The sequence below is a fragment of the Dipodomys ordii genome, unplaced genomic scaffold (genome assembly GCF_000151885.1).
Source record: "Dipodomys ordii isolate 6190 unplaced genomic scaffold, Dord_2.0 Scaffold13, whole genome shotgun sequence".
Taxonomy (NCBI): domain Eukaryota; kingdom Metazoa; phylum Chordata; class Mammalia; order Rodentia; family Heteromyidae; genus Dipodomys; species Dipodomys ordii.
The window spans coordinates 22400870-22421419 of record NW_012267229.1 but is presented as its reverse complement, the minus strand read 5'-3'; the positions used below and the strand labels follow the sequence as shown (position 1 = coordinate 22421419).

The window sequence follows — 20550 nt, the reverse complement described above, 5'->3', positions numbered from 1 at the left end:
AGGAGAGAAGGAGACCTCACTGAAGAGTGAAGTCTCCTAAACTGAGGAGGGAATAAACACCAGCCTACTTATATAGTCACAGAGGGGCGAAGCCCGCTTATCCGCAACTTGTAATTTCACCAATCATAGCCTCCCTTACGCATGACTTCTAGTTCCACCAATCAGGAGCCTCATCTACGCACCAATCACAAGCCTCTCATGGAGACAGCCTCCTTCCTGTCAATCACAAACTTCTTGCTGAGTCACTTGGGGGCGGTGCTCCCCCTTCTCCCTCTGGACCTCAAGGAGGTCTGCTGTTACCAGAGCAGGCCAGGGCGGAGCCTTCCGGGGTGGCTGCAGGTGGGGTCATCCGGGGGTCACTGGGTCTGCCCTGACTGAAGAGCCATCTCCTGGAGCTGGTGTAGGCTGTCAGAGGCGCATGTGCAGTGTTCAAGGCAGCTGGACCCAGGGGTGTGCTCTGACAACTGTCAATCAAAGGGTCAGAGTGGGCCCCAACAACGTGGCACATTGGAAGGAGAAAGAAACACTGAAAGCCCCTCAGGACTGCAGTCCTCAGGAGACTGAGGTCTGAGGGTGGGAGTTTGAAGCCAGCCCTGGCAGACAGATCTCAAATCTCTTATCTTCAGTAAGCCAGCAAAAAAGCTGGAAGGGGAACTGTGGCTCAAGCGGTAGAGCATCAGCCTTGAGCCAGAAATCCAAGGGAGAATGCAAGGTTCTATTCAGAGTTCAAGCCCCAGCACCAAACGCAAAACAAAAGGGGGAAAAAGGCATACATATGAGGAAAATGTAAATGCACTTCCACTATACCAAATGACAATACTAATAAGAGTCCAGTGATGCTTTTTTTTGGTTGTGAACTCTGGGTTTGGGCGCTGACCCTGTGCTCATCAACTCAAGGCTAGTGCTCTACCACTTGAGCCACAGCACCACTTCTGGTTTTTCTGGTGGTTTATTGGAGATAAGAGTCTCACAGACTTTCCTGCCTGGGCTAGCTTTGAACTGCAATCCTCAGATCTCAGCCTGAGTAGCTAGGATTACAGGCCTGAACCACTGGTGTGTGGCCAGATGCTTATTAAATAAAGTTTAAAGTATAAGCAACAAAAAATTGGGAGGAAAATAAATGAAGAAAAGCTCTCTATAAGCCAGGAAGAGAATAAAGCATTAAACTTTGGTAAGTTATCTTTAAATATTTGTAACTATAATCGCTAAGCAATTAGAGCATTACCACAAGGGGAGCGAAATGCAAAGATTCTTTTTAAAAAAAGATGTGCTGATGGCTCACATCTATAATCCTAACTATTCAAGAGGCTGAGATCTGAGGATCTTGGTTCAAAGCCAGCCTAAGCAGGAAAACCTGTGACTCTTATCTCCAATTAACCACCAAAAAGCCAGATGTAGAGAGCTGTGGCTCAAATGGTAGAGTGCTAGAACCTTGAGCCAGAAAGCTCAAGGACAGTGCCCAAGCCCTGAGTTCAAGCCCAAGGACCAGCACAAAAATAAAGTAAGCAAAGGAGAGAAAGTAAACCAAAGAATGGATTAGAAACCACAAAAATAAGATGATAGATTTAAACCCCAGTATATCGGGAGTTTTATTAAACTAGGATGGTCAAGACTTAAGTGACAACATATTATGTCATGAACCATCTTGAATAGCAGCTCACTCCAAAGCCACCTTTCCCAAGTGATGGACAGGAAGTCATACGATGTACCCCAACCCTCTGCACCAAGGGGTGCAGCCACAGAAATTCTTTCCGTCCCTTGAGGCTGCTGTGGTGTAGGGCTCTTGTATCTGTGTTAGAGAACTCTACCTCATGTGCTGTTTGCTAGCTCTATTCTCTGGGTAGCTGCTGCCAACAGAGCCTTATGAATTAAGACCTTCACCCACAGATACCCAAGAGCCAAGGCTGGGCAGAGGATACCTCTATTCTTACAATAGGGCTTTTCCCCTAGGGGCCCTTTCAATGCAGACCCTGGGCAGTATCTAAATATTCAATTTCATGGAGCCAGAAGTCTTAGAAATTTTCCCTGATGATCCCCACCTTCACATCCCACTGAGCAGATTCAAGTATCATCTGGCATCATGCAAGAGAGAAAAACCCCAAGAGGCTGGGTGCTGGTGGCTCACACCTGTAATTCCAACTACTCAGGAGGCTGAGATCTAAGGATCCCGGTTCAAAGCCAGCCTGGGCAACAAAGTCCATGAGACTTTTTTTTTTTTTTTTTTTAGGGTCAGGTCATGGGGCCTGAACTCTGGGCCTGGGTGCTGTCCCTCAGCTCTTCAGCTCAAGGCTAGCGCTCTACCACTTGAGCCACAGTGCCACTTCCAGCTTTTTTTCTTTTTGCTTATGTGGTGCTGAGGAATCAAACCCAGGGCCCTCATGCATGCAAGGCAAGCGCTCTACCACTGAGCCACCTTCCCAGCCCCCATGAGACTCTTATCTTCAATTAACCACCAGAAAACTGGAAAGTGCTGCTGTGACTCAAGTGGTAAAGCATTCGCCTTGAGCTGAAGAGCTCAGGGACAGCACCCAGGCCCAGAGGAAGAAAGAAGACACCTCGAACCCTCTCAAAGTAGGCATTCTGCTGGGCAGGGGTGGCTCACTCCTGTAATCCTAGCTACTCAAGAGGCTGAAATTGGAGGATTTTGGTTCAAAGCCAGCCAGGGCAGGAAAGTCTGTAAGACACTTATCTCCAACAAGCCACTAGAAAACTGGAAGTGGTGCTGTGGCTCAAGTGGTAGAGTGCTCGCCTTGAGCTGAAGAGCAAGCCCGGAGTTCAAGCCCCACGACCAACATCAACAACAAAAAAGTAGGCATTCCAACTTTGGAACAGAAAAAAAGACCCCTTTCAGGTCTCTTCCTGGCTTCCCAACCCTGATATCTGGAATGTCAATGGCCTCAATTGCCACTCTGTATTTGTCCTTAAAATTTTCACCCCCCAAAAGCTTGCTGGTGGAAATGACACAAAAGAGTCAAAGAAAGGGGAGAAACACTAGAAGACCCTCAGACCAGGAGAGTAAACTACTAGGAGGAAGAACACACAGTTCAGATGCATGGACAGATTCAGTTCTGTAGAAAAGAGGCAATGTAAAGTAAGAGCTGGGATGTTGGCTTTCAAATTACATCTCAAAAGGAAAGGAAAAGTTGGGGCTGTCACACAGGGGAGAATTTAGTGGAGGTTTAGGGGAGAGGTTTGACCATCTCTGTATGGGCTCTGTATGTGCATCTCATGCACCTGGCTTTTGATTGGGCAACACACTCGTGGAGATCTCCAAGCTGCAAACACTAGAGGCAGAAAATGAAGTCAGCCTGAGGTTACTCAATGCAGCATTATCTGCAATTGCAAAAAGTCAGAACAGGACCAAAATCCAAAATAGCTATATTTGGTAGGCCTGACAAAGTGGACTAAGATGCAACCTTGCAAGGAAAGGTGGCCATGAACCAAAGTAAGGAAGCTCCTTCCATGGTGTGGAAAGGCTGAATGTATGTTTAACTCAGAGGTCAACAATCTTGTTTGGTGAAGGGCTAGATAGTAAACACTTGAGGCTTTGTTCCACGTTGTCTCTGGCTATCTTTACCATGAAAGCAGGTATTTAAACAAGCAGACACGTGAGCCAATAAAACTATCTACATAAACAGGTGAGATGATTCTGACTGGTGGGACATCATGTGGCAGCTCCCAAGTTTAACTGACAAAAGCCAAACTCAGAGCAGTCTACAGGGCATGCCAACATTTCTCAGGACTGACCAGTGAAGACTGGCAAAACTGTGACACACGACCCATAAAATAAAGCAAAAAGGGTGGTGGCATGGCTCAAATAGTAGAGCCCCTAACTCACAAGCATGAGGCCTTGAGCTCAAACTTTGTGTGAAGAAGCTGGGCACAGGTGGCTCATGCCTGTTATCCTAGCTACTCAGGAGTCTGAGATTTGAGGATCGTGGTTCAAAGCCAGCCCGGGCAGGAAAGTCTGTAAGATTCTTATCTCCAATTAACCACCAGAAAACTGGAAGTGGCACTCAGGCCCAGAGTTCAAGCCCCATGGCAGGGGAAAAAAATACAAAAAACCAAAAACCAACTTTATGTGAAGAGAAGCAGAGTATACACATCTGTAAATTGTAGGCCAGCCAGGTTGTGGCTGACTTGCATTCTAGAACAGAAAAAGATGTGTGGAAAATGGTGAAATCCAAATAGTCTGGAGTTTAGTGAGCAGTTTTGCACCAATGCTATGTCCTAGTTTTAAGTGTATCATTTTGTAATGTTAGGGGAAACTGGGAAAAGGAAAAGAATGTGTATGTGTGTGTACATGTATGTATGTACACATATATATGAACTTTTTCTTTTTTTTGGGTCCGGTCGTGGGGCCTGAACTCTCAAGGCTAGAGCTCTACCACTTGAGCCACAGCGCCACTTCCGGCTTTTTTCTTTTTACTTATGTGGTGCTGAGGAATCGAACCCAGGGCCTCAAGCATGCAAGGCAAGCGCTCTACCACTGAGCCACCTTCCCAGCCCCTATATGAACTTTTTCTGTATACCTAATATGATTTCAAAATGAAAAGTTTAAACATAAAGTAAAAAAGCATCAGTGGTTTAAAATACCAATTGATTATTTCTCATGACTGGGAACAACTGGACAATTTGTCTCATCTGAGCCACATTATGACAGGCTGGTTGGTTTAGGATAGTCACTTCCATATCTGGAGTGTCACTAAGAGCTGAAGGAATGCTTGCCTCTTTTAGTCTTCCCCTCCAGTCTCATTGGACAAAGAAAGTCATGTGATTGCCAGGCACTGGTGGCTCATACCTGTAATCCTAGCCACACTGGAGGCTGAGGTCTGAGGATCATAATTCAAAGCCAGCCCAGGCAGGAAAGTCCGTGAGACTCTCTAATAACCCACCAGAAAACTGGAAGGGGTGCTTAGCTTAAGAGATAGAGTGCTTCCCTTGAGCTAAAGAGGGCAGGGACAGTGCCTAGGCCCAGAGTTCAAGCACCACGACGGACAAAAAAAAAAAAAAAGTCATGTGACCAACCTTAGGTAACAAGGAAAAGGGATTCCTTGGGGCCATTACTGGAATATTCCACAACAGCCTCTGGTTGCTGCTTAACTTCACCTCAGGACATTAGATACCAAATGCCAGACTCTGGCTCTAGTCACAACAAACACTTGCCCTCCTCCAACTAAACCCCTCCTCTCAATTCTGAGCCCCTACTTGCCCTTGGCATTCTCTGGCTGACCTCTCCAGTTCATATTCATCACACCAGCCTAGGAAGCACCAACCCTGATCTCCCAAGGCCTGTAAGGGCTCCACTGGGGCTAAGGTGCCCTAAATAGGGCCAAACAGCTGGGTCTTGGACATCACCAAATGGCCAGTAGTACCCATGCTAGGTTGGTGCTCATTCCTTACACCATGATGGGGGAGGGGGAGGCTGTGCCAAACCTCACACAAGCCTAACCCTCTCTTCCTCCTCAAAGAAGCTCACCTGGCCTCCAAGTACGCCCCTCACCTCACTCACTTTCACCTCACCTCACTTCACTTTCCTGCTAAGCTGGTATTACCATGACATAAACCATCCTTCCAACACCTCCCTGGGCACAGTGGGTGTACTCCTGTAACCCCAGCCATGCCTTAGGTAGAAATGGGAGAACTGACAATTTGAAACCAGTTAGAACAAAATTATCATCTTTAAGACTTTCTCAAAAACATTGAAGGTGTGGGGATGTGGCTCAAGTGGTAGAGTGCTTACCTAGCATGTGCAAGAACCTGGGTTCAATTCCTCGTTGCCTTTAGTGAGGAAAAGGCCTAGGGTTGGTCTCTAAGAGAACGAGACCAGAGAGAAAGCACTAGGTGAAGGGCCTTGGTAGGGTCTCCTAGATGCGTTCCAGGCTCAGCAGTGGAGTCTGTCGCCTTAAGCTTTAGCATAAAGGAAGCACAACTGGTGTGGCTGATGGGACTTCTAGCTGGGCCTACTACCCTAGGCAAGCCTAGATGAGGCCTCATCTCTTCAGTCAAGTACCCATTCCTGTCCCAGATGAGAGGAACTAGCGCATCCATTGAGCAGAGGAACTCAAGCTAGATCTAGGAATGGGTCAACCTGGCTCTACCCACACCAGAAATGGCCTCTTTCTGTACTGCTGAGAACATCACTTCCTGCTTAGCCTCTGGCTTAAACCAGTGACTCCACCACCAGCCATGGGCTACAACTTGCCCAATGGGCCTGGCTGAGGCAAGATACAGTACATGCAACTGCCAGAGGGCCACTAGCGCAACCCAGCCTACTGCTCAGCCTTGGCCACTGTGGCTAGCAGCTCCTGCCTTTTTCTTGTTACTGGTCTGACCTAGGGGCTGGCTCAGCTTAATCAAGTAGTTTATTGGAGGCCAGGTGAGTGAGAACCAAGAAAGGTACTAATGTCCCAAGCAAAGCCCAAATGCACTACTCTACTGAACTGGATCTCTACACACACCATGGCAGAGCTGTGGGATCTTTGCAGAGATGCCTACCAAGTGTAGAGTCAAGGAAACTGCTCCCTTATACTCTGGGTCTCTCTGGAGAAAAGGGTACAGAGTCTCCGAAATGCCTGAGGGCACACATGACCACATCCCAGGAGACATTCACCAGGAAACCTGGAATGGGGCCTAGAAGAAAAGTAGAGTCCAAACGCCAGGTACTGGTGGCTCACATCTGTAATCCAAGCTACTGAGGAAGCTGAGATCTGAGGATTGTGGTTCAAAGCCAGAGAGGAAAGTCAGTGAGACTTTTATCTCAAGACAATATACTATTCAGAAAAAGCTGAAAGTTGCACTGTGGCTCAAGTGGTAGAATGCTAGCCTTCAGCACAAAGAGGCTCAGGGACAGAGCCCAGACTGAGTTCAAACCTCAGGACTGACACACACACACACACAAAAAAAGGAAAAAAACAAAAGGTAGAGTCTGGAGCTGCATACACACACACAAAAAAAGCAACTTTATTCTTTCAAGAGAATGAACACAACAGGGTTTGAGGGAAGATGTATCCTGGCCACGTCCCCTGTCTTAAGCAGGGTCTGTCTTGAGGCTAGGCTTGATCCAAACTTGGGAGATGTTAACAAGGCTCCTATGGCTAGGGGAGGGGGCAGGCAAGCCCAGGAGTGGGACTGGGTTGTTAGCACCAGAGCTGCCTGTAACTAGAATTGGTGAAAGGTCAGTGTGTGGCATTTCCGCCACCACCTGAGCAGTCTGAGGAGGGGCTGGCAACAGAACACTCCTACAAGGGGTCACCTGAGATTCTCAGCTCAGATCCTTTTCCGCTCCCACCCCAGCCCCTGTAAACATGAGACATGGGCTCTTCCCCTCCGAGCCCCTCAGGACAAGATGAGGGTCCGAGATGTGTGACTGGGCTTCAGGCGGCCCAGGAGCTGCCGGGCCTTCTCCTGCATGAAGAGCTGGTCCTTGGTCCCTCCGCAGGCCACCATCTTCCAGGCACTGGTCATCTGGGGGGAGGCAAGAAGGTGACCATAAGAGGGACTGTATGCTCCCAATAAACCCCGGTGGGAGAGAAGAGTAGGGGCCATTTCTCTGATATACCCCAGCTGGAAGCCATCTGTGTTCCCTTCTTGAACCTCAACTGTAAAACAGGAGGCTGGGCCAGGAGATGTACTGTGCCCCAAGGTGGCACCTGTGAGCATGCTGAGATGGGAATGGCCTAGGCCAGCCCTTGCCCTCACCCTTGAGAAAGCACCAAAGCAAACATGCACATAGACACACAAACCAAAAACAATGATTTAGTAACAACTGAGACCAAGCCACAGAAAGGGAACCAGGGTTGGGGCATCTCTCCAGAGTGAGGTCAGGGAAGGCTTCCCTAGTGGCTTTTGAACTGAGATCATAAGAAAGTTAATCACACAAACACAGTCGCAAGAAGGCAACAGAAAAGCCTGTGCCAAGGCCTTGGGGTGAAATGGACAACAAAGCAGAACTCTAAGAAGTACTCACAGGGGCAGGGATTGGCAAGTGGTTCCGGTTCTTCTGGACTGGTGTCACCTCAGGCTTGGCCTGAAGGAAGCCCTGATTCAGCAGGCTGTTGTCCTCTTTGATACCTGGCAGAGTAAGGCTGGAAGAGCTAGATGGGACATTTGCTGGCTAAAATCAAAATCACAATCAAGTCAGTCAACATTTTAAGAGGGAGAGGAAAGGAGAGAGGGAAAAGGAAAGAAGAGGGAAGTACAGAAGGGAGGTAGGGAGGGAACAACAAAACACTTCTCAGTACTACCTCTTGGCTACTGAAGTTTGGGCAGAATGCTAAAGGATTTTAAACAAGATCACTTTATTTCTTAATTAAGTAAATATTTTTCAAGAGTTGGAGCCCCAGCACCTCCTAGCACACACTTAGCAGTGTCCACTCCTTTCACATGTAGTCCAGAGTCAGGGTGCTCCTTAGCTCAGTCCATCCTAGAAGCATCCACATACATGAAAAGGGATGTAGTATGGACCCAAAGTCCTGAGTCACAGCTCACACCTGTCCAGCCTCCATTGCTGACACTGGTGACTTGCCTTCTCCCCTTTTGGGGATACTGGAGATTAAATTTAGGGACTCACAGTTGCTAGGGACCAACTCTGCCACTCAAGCCATACTGAGTCCTTTTGTTTTTGCCCAGAGCGAGCCTTAGATCAAGACCCTCCTTCTCTCTGCTTCCTGAGTAGCTGGAATTACAAGCCTATACCATCATATGCTCAGTGACCTTTTATAGCCAACAAACTTGGATCTAAGATTCTAGGCAGCAAGTGGCGATGTCAGATTCAAATCCAGTTTAGGGTCCTCTTCACCACTTTTTTGCTTTCTGATCATTACTTCACATGTTTACCTCAGTGACAAAGTGTATGTATAACCATGTATGACACCCTAGATTCCATTTTCAATACTCAAAAAAAAAAAAAAAACACACTCAAAAAAAAAAAAAAAAAGGAGGGGGAGCAAGTCGAGGTCACTAGACACAGAGGTTTCTATCCAAGGAGCCTGAGGACACAGGTCTTACTTTCAAAATTTGATCATGCAATCCACACCCCTGTTCATGACCCCACCATTCCTCACTTCTCCCTGCTGAGCAGCACCAGGACAGCCATGCTCAGCACCTAGAAGCCCCACAGCTCGGAATTTGGTACCCTTACTCTGTGAAGGCAGTGCCCTTCTGCCCACACTGCAAACACTTGTGGATCTGATAGTACCCAACCACCAAGCAATGTCTGGAGGCTCATCATCTGGGTCTCTAAACCATGGTGTTAGAGCAATACAACTGCCGAAAGAAATACAGCAGAACTGAGGAATGAAACTTGGGGTAGGGACCCAGACTTTCTGAAGACCAGCTGGAGAACCAGAATCCTCTCTACAACTGGATAGCTCAGGGAGCCATGCGCCCCAGGGAAGAAGATGGCTCAGCAGTCCTGGGGCAGGGTGGTCACAGTTGGCCCCTTACCATGGACAGTGTCTTGGGCAGTGTGGACATCAGCTTCCCATCTTCATCCATAATGTCAAGAGCTAGAGACTTCCGGACTTTCTTGATGGGGCTCCGCCGTACCTGGGAGTTGAGGAGGAAGGAGGCTGTTTAGAGGGCACTGGGGATTCCTGTGGTCAGTGTCCGATGATCATGCTTGCAGATGATCTCAGAACCAGGCCCTGCAGCAGTGGAAACTTCACGGCCTAGCTCTAGACTGTTCTTGGGTCAGGGGGACCCAAGGTACTTCAGCTCCCTTAACCTCTGCTATTGACAGACTCCTGCTCTGTCCAACTGCAGCAGCAAGCAGGACCCAACACAAATGTCCACTCACCATCAAAACCGCTCTTCACCCCTGAAAAGCCTCTATCACAAACATACCCCTTGAGATGCCTGCAGATAATCATCCTAGTGACATCTGTAACACTCAGGGAGCCAATGAGGAGCCCACCCAGACTGGGAGAGATAAAGCAAACTCTGAAGTCTGGCATCTGTGCCAGTCCCTTCCTGCCTCTCTAATCCCAATGTCCTTATCAACTTTACCTCAGGTGAATGAGTTTTCCCACCTAAGTCCATTCCCACAGTCTAAGCATCCAGCCTGCACCCACTCACATGGCTAGCTCTTCCTCCATGTGACTCAGATGGTCAAAGATGTCTATCATATATGTCTGCCTCTACCTGCTTAACTCTAGGAGGGACTGTCTGGGTCCTAATCATGGTTGCACTGGCTATACCCAGCCTAGGAGCCACTCTAAAGGCCTAATCACAATGCTGGATACCTAAGTGAACTATCCAAGGGGGAAGAAGAGAGGTCTACGTAAGACACCAGGGCCTTACCGTCAGTTTTGTCAATAAGGCACCTCACTTTTATCTCCTTTCCCCAGCCATGCCTCTCCCCATGGTTCCAATGTCTCCCCTCTGAATTGACCTGACTAGCAATAGGGGCTCCCCAGCTCTGCAGTCTTACCCCGGGCTTCTTCTTCTGCTTCTCAGGTCTCACAACATTGTCTTCCAGGATGAGTTCCATGCCGGCCTCAGAGCGCAGCACCTCCTTCAAGTCCTCCTCCAGGTGTGGGGTCTGGGGCTATGGGCAGTGCACGTGAAGCTGGGTAGGTGTAGGACTCAGGGCAGACTAGTCATTGTTGGGCAATACTGGGCAAGCCAGGGGGAAGGCATGTGCCAGTTGCTGACCTCTAGTGCATCATTCACAAAATTAACTGTCCAGCTCTGGACAAGCAGACTTGATCACAAGGATCTGCATGGTCAGCAGACCCCTACACACAGTAACCCCACACAGCTCTATGCAGTAACTGTTGGTTTTGCAGAGTAGAAATTCAGGCTCAGAAACCAAGAGCCTACCCAAGGCTACAGCTGTCCTGGCAATCTAAATTCTCAAGCCCTCTGTGCCCTGAAATTCCATCCATGTGTGGGAGTGGGGTGAGAGAGGGGCTATGGCAAAAGAAATACTTGAGCCCAGTAGTTTAAGATTCTATCTCAAAAAAGGGTAGCTGAAATCCAAGCACTTGGGACGCTGAGGCCAAGGGATCCTAAGTTCAAGGCCAGCTTGGGCTACATAGCGAGTTCAAGGCCATGAGACTTCATAGGAAGTTTCAAACAATAAATAAATAAAAACAAAAAACTTGGAGCTGCTGAAAGCTCAGGCTCCCTCAGTTCCACCTAACAGGGACACTCAGGGGTTCACTTGCCCTGACGAGATCTGGGAATTCCAAGTTACCTCTGTAGCCACAGAAAGCGGAGAGCAGGGGAGGTAGGAGGCTCCTGAGTGAAATATTTAGGGCAAAGTGACATCTCAAGTGTCATCCAAAAAGGCTGTGTAACTTTACATTCAGTTGCCCAAGTTTGGATAGCATGAAGGCCTCCATTCTGACAAGAAAGAGCCGCCTGCACTAACTAGTTTTTGGTCAACTAGAGCAGTCCCTAAAACCCTACTGAACTGAGTCTACTCCTGTGGTACCAGAAACCCAACCCACCCCTCTACTGCACACAGCAGAGATAGGAGGCACCACGGAGGCTTGTGCAGTCAACTGAAACTCACTCTGCAGCCCTGCTGTTCTCCTCTTCCACCTACACCCCAGTTCTGCCTGTGTCAGAGACAACAGGCAAGCACAGTCATCCCATCATCTAGGAGGAAGTGTGCTGCCAGAGCAAGATGCCCCAGGGTGTCCTCGCTGGGCACTGCAGACCCCAAGTGGCTTCCCTGCGTTCTCTAAGAGTTAGGAGTTGGTCAGGACTGAGACAGCCAGCAGCCCTTTCCCAGCACCCTCCATTTCCCTCTCATATGAGTATTGTGTCATGTGTTTAATGTCTGCTTCCACCATCCTACATGCTGCTGCCCCAGAATATCACTGTTTCCACCACCAGCCAGTGCCTGCCTGTCACACTTAAATGTCAATTAGGTGGTAGCAAGTACCAGTCTTGAGATGCCCACTTATTAAAATGAGATGTCTGCATGTTCTCCTGAGAGGGAAGTCCAGAGGAAAGGCTCTGAAAAACACCAACGTGGGATGAGCCTGCTACAGTGACCTACATAGTGACTGAGTCACATACCAGAGGTTTCAGTGGTCCGTACTTCTCCAGGGCATTCTTGAACGGGGTTGGCGTGTGGGGAGTGTTGTCCATGGAGTACTTCTGATCTGGGGTTACAAACCTGCCAGGCACCGAAGGAAGTGGCTCACCAACAGGAGAGGGCAGACTCCCCGCTTTCCTTTCCCCCAACTCCAGGCCCAGTGTTAGAAAGCATTACACATGAGAACTCTTCCCATTGCACTAATGTAACAGCCCACCACTCTGCCTTGTTCCCAGATACAGATCATGGGCACAGAAAGGGCCATTCTCAGTAACAGAAAGGACAAGAAAGAGTTTAAGAGGAGACCACCCGCCCATGGTGAAAGAGAATGCTACTCAGTCATGGTCAGACTCAATAAGACATCTTCCAGAAGCAAGGACATGTGGCTGAGCTTCAGAACCAGTATGGGGCAGGGGAGATCCAGGAAGATCTCCCAAGTAAGTCTCCTCAAATCACCGCAATATAGGCAGAAAGGCAGAAGGAATGTTTAGCGATGTGAAACATGGAAGCAGCCTGGCTCAAAAGCAGAACCAGAGCCTCTTCTAAAGCAGATATAAACCTTCACCAGCATTTAGCCTGCACTGGAAAAGCTGACTCAGAAGCAGGAAGAGGCAGGAACAGTGCACCAGAGCATTAGGACTTAGGGTTATGGCAAACCCTAGCTCTACTAACCAAGGTCAGATCCCTAAGCATGACCACTGTAAGGGTCTAATTGGGCATGGTCACCTAGAAATGCTTCTCAGCTGACTTTCAAGGCATCACTAGAACAGTGAAGGGACAAAGCACTAGAAAGGGTCACTGGGAGTGGAGACAAAGTCCCAGATACCTAGCAGTCCAGATATCTCCATGGGGAGATAAAAAAAATTAGAACAAATGCAGACTATTTTACTTCTTCAGGATCTAGTAGTAATCCACACAGATTATAATCTCCCAATCCTTGTTATCTCCCAGAGGGATCCGCCCTCCCCATGGGAAGGAACAGCAAAGAAAAACACAAGTAAATGTAAACACCTCAGTTCGGACTACACACAGTTCAAAGGGAGAACCTCCATTAAGCACCTGGGGGTAGGGGATGGGGACAAGAAGAAACTCCAGAGCCTTTTATCTATAGCATCACAAAATCAGGAAGAGGCTGGGTGTGGCTCAATGGTACAACACTTGCCTAGTGTGTATGAGGTCCAAGGCTCCGTATCCTGCACTGAAAACAAACCTCAGGAACATGACATGAAAAGGAACACGGAAGATTTCTTGGAAAAGGAAAATACAATCCTGGAAGACAGAGGGCTAGAGAGGCATTGGCAGAAAGAAAAAAAAAAAAAAAACCTTGCAGAGGTCAAAGAAAGGACTTAAAATGGGTAAACTGGAATTTGAAGATGGAGAAAGGAGTTAAAAAGTTAATAGAAATACCATACCTGCAATAGCTTGACAAGTGTGAAAAAATAACTAAAAGGGAAAAAAATCTATAAGGATCCAAACAGACAAAAAACAAAAATGAAAAAAAAAACCCTCTTGTTAAGAAAGCAGCTGGGGGCTGGGAAGGTGGTTCAGTGGTAGAGCGCTTGCCTTGCATGCTCAAGGCCCTGGGTTCGATTCCTCAGCACCACATAAACAAAAAGAAAAAAGCCGGAAGTGGTGCTGTGGCTCAAGTGGTAGAGCGCTAGCCCTGAGCTGAAGAGCTGGAGCTGAAGAGCTGAGGGACAGCGCCCAGGCCCAGAGTTCAGGCCCCATGACCAGACCCAAAAAAAAAAAAAAAAAAAGAAAGAAAGCAGCTGGATAGATAAGGGAATTGTCCACAACATAAATGCTTCTGAGAAAACAAAGCCTTGACTTCTGTTTGAATCACAACTATTTTCCCTCCAGATTTCTGTATCTAGCTCTAGTTGTTAAGAAACCATGGGACAAGACCAGACCACAGAAAGCGAAGTCCCACCTGAATGCTGAGAAGAACTCAGGAAAACTGACCAACCCAGAAAATAACTCTATTTTCGCCTGCTCTTCTGAAGCAGCGGAACTTTGGAGCTCTGTGATATTACTGAAGCTCCTCTCATCCACTATGTCCTGCTGTGCTCTTCACTCCATTCATTCCAAACAGCGGCCTAGCTGATGCCAGAATTATATTTTTTGCTGGTCCTGGGGCTTGAACTCAGGGCCTGGGTTCTGTCTTTGAGCTTCTTTTGCTTAAGGCTAGCACTCTTACCACTTGAGCCACAGCTCCACTTCAGGCTTTTTCTGTGATTAATTGGAGATAAGAGTCTCAAGGACTTTCTTGTCCAGGCTGGTTTGAACCAGATCTCAGCCTCCTGAGTAGCTAGGATTACAGGAATGAGCCACTAAAGCCTGACTATTTTTGTTTCCTTTTTTAAATTTATTTTTTTAACATTTTATTGTCTTTACTTAGTTATACAAAGGAGTTGCCATTTTACAAAGCAGTAGATGAATACATAAAATGCACCTTTATCAATGGCTCCTCTTTCATCATTCTCACCTATCCCTCCCCATCCACCACTTCCTTCACTTTTCTTAATTTTGTACATATACATTAATTCTTCATTGCAGGGGGCTAAATAAATTCCTGAACACAGATCATACTCATGGAGTAACAGCAATGCTTCTCTTGCGGCAAAACCAGTAGAGGAGCAGTGAAGCAACTATCTGAAATTCAGTCACATACCCAAACAAGGATGCAAACATATTACTGAAACCTTTCAAAAAGCAGGCTGCCAGCAGGCCACAGGAGAATCTGTGTGCTCTAACTCCCAAGGCAGGATCAAAACCCAAGGGCCAATAGGCCAGAACTACCTTCCGGCTCAAAATGAATGGATTGGCACTTAGCATTTATAAAAAGGGGGAAGATTATGGGGTTTTGTTGTGTGACAATCTGTACTCCTAAGATTATAAAACTATTAACTTAAAAACTGAAAACAAAGAAGGTAATGTAGTAGAATACTGACAGAAATGAAGAGCTGTGGTGGATAGCAAGGAGAATGCGCTCCTGAACCTGTCATCAGTTGTTTTACCCAGAACTCTTCCCCACTGGGGCTAGAGCAGGGGTCACTGCACTTACGCAGCATGCTTCTGGTGCAGAGGTGTCTTGTCCCGGTGCAGGGGCGTGGTGACCACCACCTTCTGGCTGCACACTGGAGTGGACGTTAGTGAGGGGCTCTCCAGTTCTAAGGTGTCCTGTTTGTTCCAGAAGTTCAGAAACTGCCAGACAAAGAGGCAACATGAGACAAAGAAGCCTATGTAAGGGTAGAAGAGACCCTTAAGAGTCCCTCTCAATACATTTGTTCTGTGAGGCTGAGGTCTCTCCTGACGTGTGGGGTACGAACAAACAGCTAGAGAGATGGACAGCAGCCCACCAAGTACGGTTGTCAATTCTAGCACTTAGCTTTTGCTTCAGGGTGGTTAAGACAAAAAAAAACAAAAACCTGAGAGACAGCTCTTGATCAAATGAAAAACAAAAGCACCTTTTAACTGACTTATGGAAACGTAAGACACAGTAACACAGTAGTGCTCTGAAGGCGAGGTACCCAAGGGGTCAGGCTTACTGCCTCAGGCCTATCACGCAAGGCAGGCCTCTGAGATGGGTCAGCCAACCCCACCTGCCATTCAGAACCAAAGAGAGCAGCTGAGAGCTGATTTCCTTCTTTAACCAACAGCCCAGAACCTGAAATGCCCTTCTCAGTTTCAGGCACTGAAGTACTAATCCCCATCAATCTCAGGGTGGAGGTGTGGAAAAATTTAAGAGGTAGACATTTGGAAATGAAATCATTAGGGTGGGCCCAAACTCTGTAACTAAAGTCCTTATGAGATTATACCAGGAAGTACTTACAAAAGGTAAGAGATTAGGACAAAGTTACTTAAAGAATGACCAAGTGAAGCCTCAGGAAAGAGGCTTCTGAGGAACTCCAGGCTACTAACAACTTGATCTCAGGGCTTCTAATCTCTAGAGCTGTGAGAATACATTCCTGTTGCCCATGTCACCTAGACCTTGGTACCAGTGTGGTGGCCCTAGCAAACTGACAGTCTTCTCAGATAGCCCACGAGCTTATATTCCACGCAGATACCTTCATCTTCAACATGCCAGCTTGAGGCTTGTTTTCTGCCCTAGCCAGGAGAAACACAGGAAAAACAGACCCAACAAGAACCAAAGCCTCCACGTGGACACGGGAGCAGCAAGACCTGGCTGCAGCAATCTTCACACAGACTCAGGGCAGTACGTGACCCTAAATTATCCATATTTCAAAGATGTGCCCCACCCCCATCCACTCTGACAAACTTCACTCCCCTACTCAGTATTCCTAATTCCCCTATCTTTGCCCAAGGCAAAAGAGAGCCTGCTCCACGTAGCTCTCCAGAAAGATTGAGCTCCTCCTGGGTCCTGCCTAGCTCTTACACGTGTACTACAGAGCTCTAGCGTTGTACCCAGAGCTCAGGAAGCTATGGAGGATGCAGGGCCTGCTTTCCCTATAGCTTTCTGCACTCCATTCTGGCCAGTTATCAGAAGCCTTCTCCAAGCACTGGCCACTGCCTCAAGGGCAGGCAAGGCTGTCCCAACTCCATCTATAAACAAGTGGTTGTGGAAAGAATTCTCTCAGAAAAATGTAGCCAAGCCTTCTGCCCCCTTCACTGTCCAGGGACCATTTGCTCAGTGCAAGTTGCTTTTCTCTCCCCTACTTGAGTCCCAGCTAGTAGCAAGCACAGTATCATAACCCTCTCCCCTCACACCATCTATCACACTTATCTGAGCCTTCTTACTCTGCTGTCACAGTGTAAGTTAAAGGAGGCAGGAACAGGCCTATAGCACATACTCAATGAAGGGTGGCTGAACAGTATGTGCTGGGCACTAGGTGTCTAAATAGAACCCAATGAACAGTGGGAGGCTCACATACCTGGGAGGGTGAGAAGGGCAGGGTCTTGACAGGCGTGCTCTTGGGGGTGATACTGTTACAGGAGTCCAGGAAGGACAGGCTGGCACTGTTCTCTGTGACCGGAGACAGGGCCACACGTCGCTTCTTCTGCCGCTTGAGCACTGAGGGTGGCGTGCCGATGCCCAAGCCCCCAACCTCAGTGTTGGGGGAGATGGGGATCAGCTCACCACGACTGCTACGGCTTAAGTCAGAGATGGTGTGGCCATCGAGGCGGTACTCAGTCACACTGGGCCCTGGTGTGGTGGGCTGCCGAACTGGCAGTACCTGCTGCTGCTGTGACGTTTCGGGCTGCTCCAGGCTGCTGTTAATGCTGCCCTCTGCAGAGGGCTCTTCAGGAAGGTCAAATTTACTCAAATCACACCAAGCATCAGGGTCCTACCCAGAGAAGGAAGTTAGAAATCACTGTTTCAAAGTTCAGGCTCAAACACTGAAGGAAATATACAAGTGTCAAACATGGTCCCCCCACCCAGGGTAAATCACTTAGCAACTCTCTCAGTTTTTGGGCCTATCCATCCATGCTTCTAATAGATCAAGATACAGCACAGAGGAAGAAATGGTGCTTGCCCATGTGGTGCCTCCTCCAGGGGACACTTTATAAGCTGTTTCTCATTCTAACACCAGTCTTGCTTGGGCAGTATGGCTTTTCCAGCTTCCTTTTTTTTTTTTTTTTGGTCATGGAGCTTGAACTCTAAGCCTAGGTGCTGTCCCTGAGCTCTTCAGCTCAAAGCTAGCACTCTACCACTTGAGCCACAGTGCCACTTCCGGCTTTTTCTGTTTATGTGGTACTAAGGAATCGAACCCAGGGCCTCATGCATGAGAGGCAAGCACTCTACTGCTGAGCCACCTTCCCAGCCCTTTTCCAGCTTCTTAACCAAGGAACCTCCACTGAGCTTCTAAGAACAAACCTGAGAGTCATTCAGCTTTATGCAGAAAATCACAGTACAAGCCCAAAGGCTGCTGAAAACAGAGATCCACTTTGGTCTTGGAAGTGTGGCCCTGGGTGGATTCTACTGGTGACACTGGTCCTCAGGACTTGCCAGACCCTGGAGCAGTGCACAGTTAAGGCCTCCCCGGAGCTGGCCACAGCTCACATCTTGTAAAGATTGCCTAGAGCAGGGACTGGGAAGATGGCTCAGTGGTAGAGTGCTTGTCTTGCATGTATGAGGCCCTGGGTTCAATTCCTCAGCACCACATAAGCAGAAAAAAGCCAGAAGTAGCACTGTGGCTTAAGTGGTAGAGTGCTAGCCTTGAGCTGAAAAGCTGAAAGACAGCACCTAGGCCCAGAGTTCAGGCCCCATGACCGATAAAAAAAAAAAAAAAAAATTGCCTGGAGCAGATGCCATGGGAGAGAAAGCAAGTTTCTGCTAATGAAGCAACCACCTTCAGTGGTAGGGATGGAAGGTAATTATGAAAAGAGCCTGAGCTCTGGGCCAGACAGGGAGGTCTGACTCCAAGCTAGTGCAGCTAGGAGCTGGATGTCATTTACACTAAGGGGGGTAGCTCCATGGAATGCCCATGACAAAGGGGCACAATCTATCCTGTGTGCAATGGTCAGTACACAGGCTACTCACCCTAAGTAGCAAAACACTTGTCACTGTAGAACCAGTCACAACCGGTCACTTCCTGGGTCCCTCTCCAGGGAAATCTAACCATGTGGCATCACATACTGCATGCAGTGCTATTACAGCTTGTCACCCTTGACAACAGTGCAGTGCCCTCATATACCAGGCTGTCCACCTCATCCTGTGCTGTACTCATGGATCAGAGCTGTTCTGCACACCCCTGCTGCTCACACTGGGAACTTCTGAGGGCCAACTACATGCAGTGGGCCCTGCTCAGGACCAGGTAACACACTGGTCAGTAAACAGAAGTGGATGACAGCAATAACAAAAAGATGCAGGTCCACAAGTACTCCATGTTGGGGAGGGAACAAAGGCTTCGGTGCTCATTATGAAGTGCTGTAACCAACATACCGACTCGATCAAGTCCAGGGCTTCAGAGAGACTAGAACCCACAGCAGGGATGAGAAGGTTTGCTGCCTCCACCACCCACTTGTATGGCAGGCTTGTTTCTGTGGAGGAATCTTCCTGGTCTTCAGACTTGGGGAACGTTTCCAAGGGCTCCGGTGTGTTTGCTCCATCCAGCTCTGCAGGAACAGACTCCTGCTTCAAACTAGGGGCAGTGGTGGCAGCCTCCTCCTCGCTGACCTCCTCTTCCTTGATCTCAATGGGCTCTGAGGGCCAGCTGGTCACAAGACTTCCCTGCTAACACACAAGGACACTGTGTGTACATTTTTGCTGAATTATAGGCTAGGCAATCATTTCCAGGTAAAAAACATACCTTAATCATTGTTAAAAGTAAGGACAGTCAGACAAACCCAAACTGAGAGGTGATTCTATAAAATCATCATGACCCACCCTACAAAAAATGTAACTTTCAAGAGATAAAATAACACAATAGGTTAATACATGATTCAAGTGGTAGAGTGCTGGTGAGCAAGAAAGCTGAGCAACAGTTCCAGACCCTGATCTCAACCTCTGATCTTTTCCTCCCTTTCTTCCTTTGCTCCCTCCACCCCACATCCATACCCATACCCATACCCACACAGGGTACCAGCATGGAAATGGCAATGGATTTCAGCAGCTTTCAAATAGGGGAGCTTAGGGCTGGGAAGGTGGCTCAGTGGTAGAGTGCTTGCCTTGCATGCATGAGGCCCTGGGTTCTATTCCTCAGCACCACATAAGCAGAAAAAAAAAACAAAAAACTGGAAGTCGCGCTGTGGCTCAAGTGGTAGATTGCTAGCCTTGAGCTGAAGAGTGCCCAGGCCCAGAGTTCAGGCCCACAACCGGACCCAAAAACAAAACAAAACAATCAAATACAGGAGCTTGATCCTTGATAGATCATGAGGAAAAAATGGAGCATTAAACAAGATGATCTGTTTCTCAGAATCACTGTTCAAGTCCCTGAATTGGACATAGCTGTACCATAGTGCTATAGGTATATAAATGAAATGCCCTTATTCTTAGGAAATCCATGCTAAAAGAACTCAACAAGTAAAAATGTAGTAATATACTCTAATAGTTTAAGACATAAAAAAACCTCTGAGCTAATGTTAAAAACTAGAAAGTCAGCCAGGTGTCAATTTCACCATGCTTTGAATATTTCATTTGTCCACACAGCATGACTCAACCACTCCACAGCCATAAAATTAACCACACAACAGGCTAATCTGAGAAGAATCTGACATTCATTACAGCACTGATGGAATTGGTAACAAGTGACAATAGGAAAATGGTTAAAAAAGATACAAGTTCAAAAAAGGAGGAAAGATCTGAGAGGCAGAAAAAAGGGACTATAACCCATAACCCATTTTAAATTAAGAACCTTAGTAATAAATTTTGGCAAATACATCCTATTGTTTTCTTTATTTTAAAACGATACCCAAGGGCTGGGAAGGTGGCTCAGTGGTAAAGCGCTTGCCTTGCATGCCTGAGGCCCTGGGTTCGATTCCTCAGCACCACATAAGCAAAAAGAAAAAAGCCGGAAGTGGCACTGTAGCTCAAGTGG

General features: G+C 47.7%; 1 protein-coding gene across 1 annotated transcript in view; it reads right to left on the bottom strand.

Moving 5' to 3' along the window:
• Positions 1 to 6967: 6967 nt before the first annotated feature.
• Positions 6968 to 20550, bottom strand: part of Mybl2 (v-myb avian myeloblastosis viral oncogene homolog-like 2) — a 34799-nt gene continuing 21216 nt past the window's right edge. The window contains exons 7-14 of the mRNA XM_013010775.1: positions 18957 to 19247; positions 16945 to 17358; positions 15117 to 15256; positions 12034 to 12133; positions 10433 to 10549; positions 9448 to 9549; positions 7970 to 8116; positions 6968 to 7467 (exon numbers count right to left, since the gene is read on the bottom strand). Of these exons, the coding sequence (XP_012866229.1) occupies positions 7339 to 7467; positions 7970 to 8116; positions 9448 to 9549; positions 10433 to 10549; positions 12034 to 12133; positions 15117 to 15256; positions 16945 to 17358; positions 18957 to 19247 (1440 nt within the window). The 3' untranslated portion in view covers positions 6968 to 7338. The remainder of the gene's footprint in view (positions 7468 to 7969; positions 8117 to 9447; positions 9550 to 10432; positions 10550 to 12033; positions 12134 to 15116; positions 15257 to 16944; positions 17359 to 18956; positions 19248 to 20550) is intronic.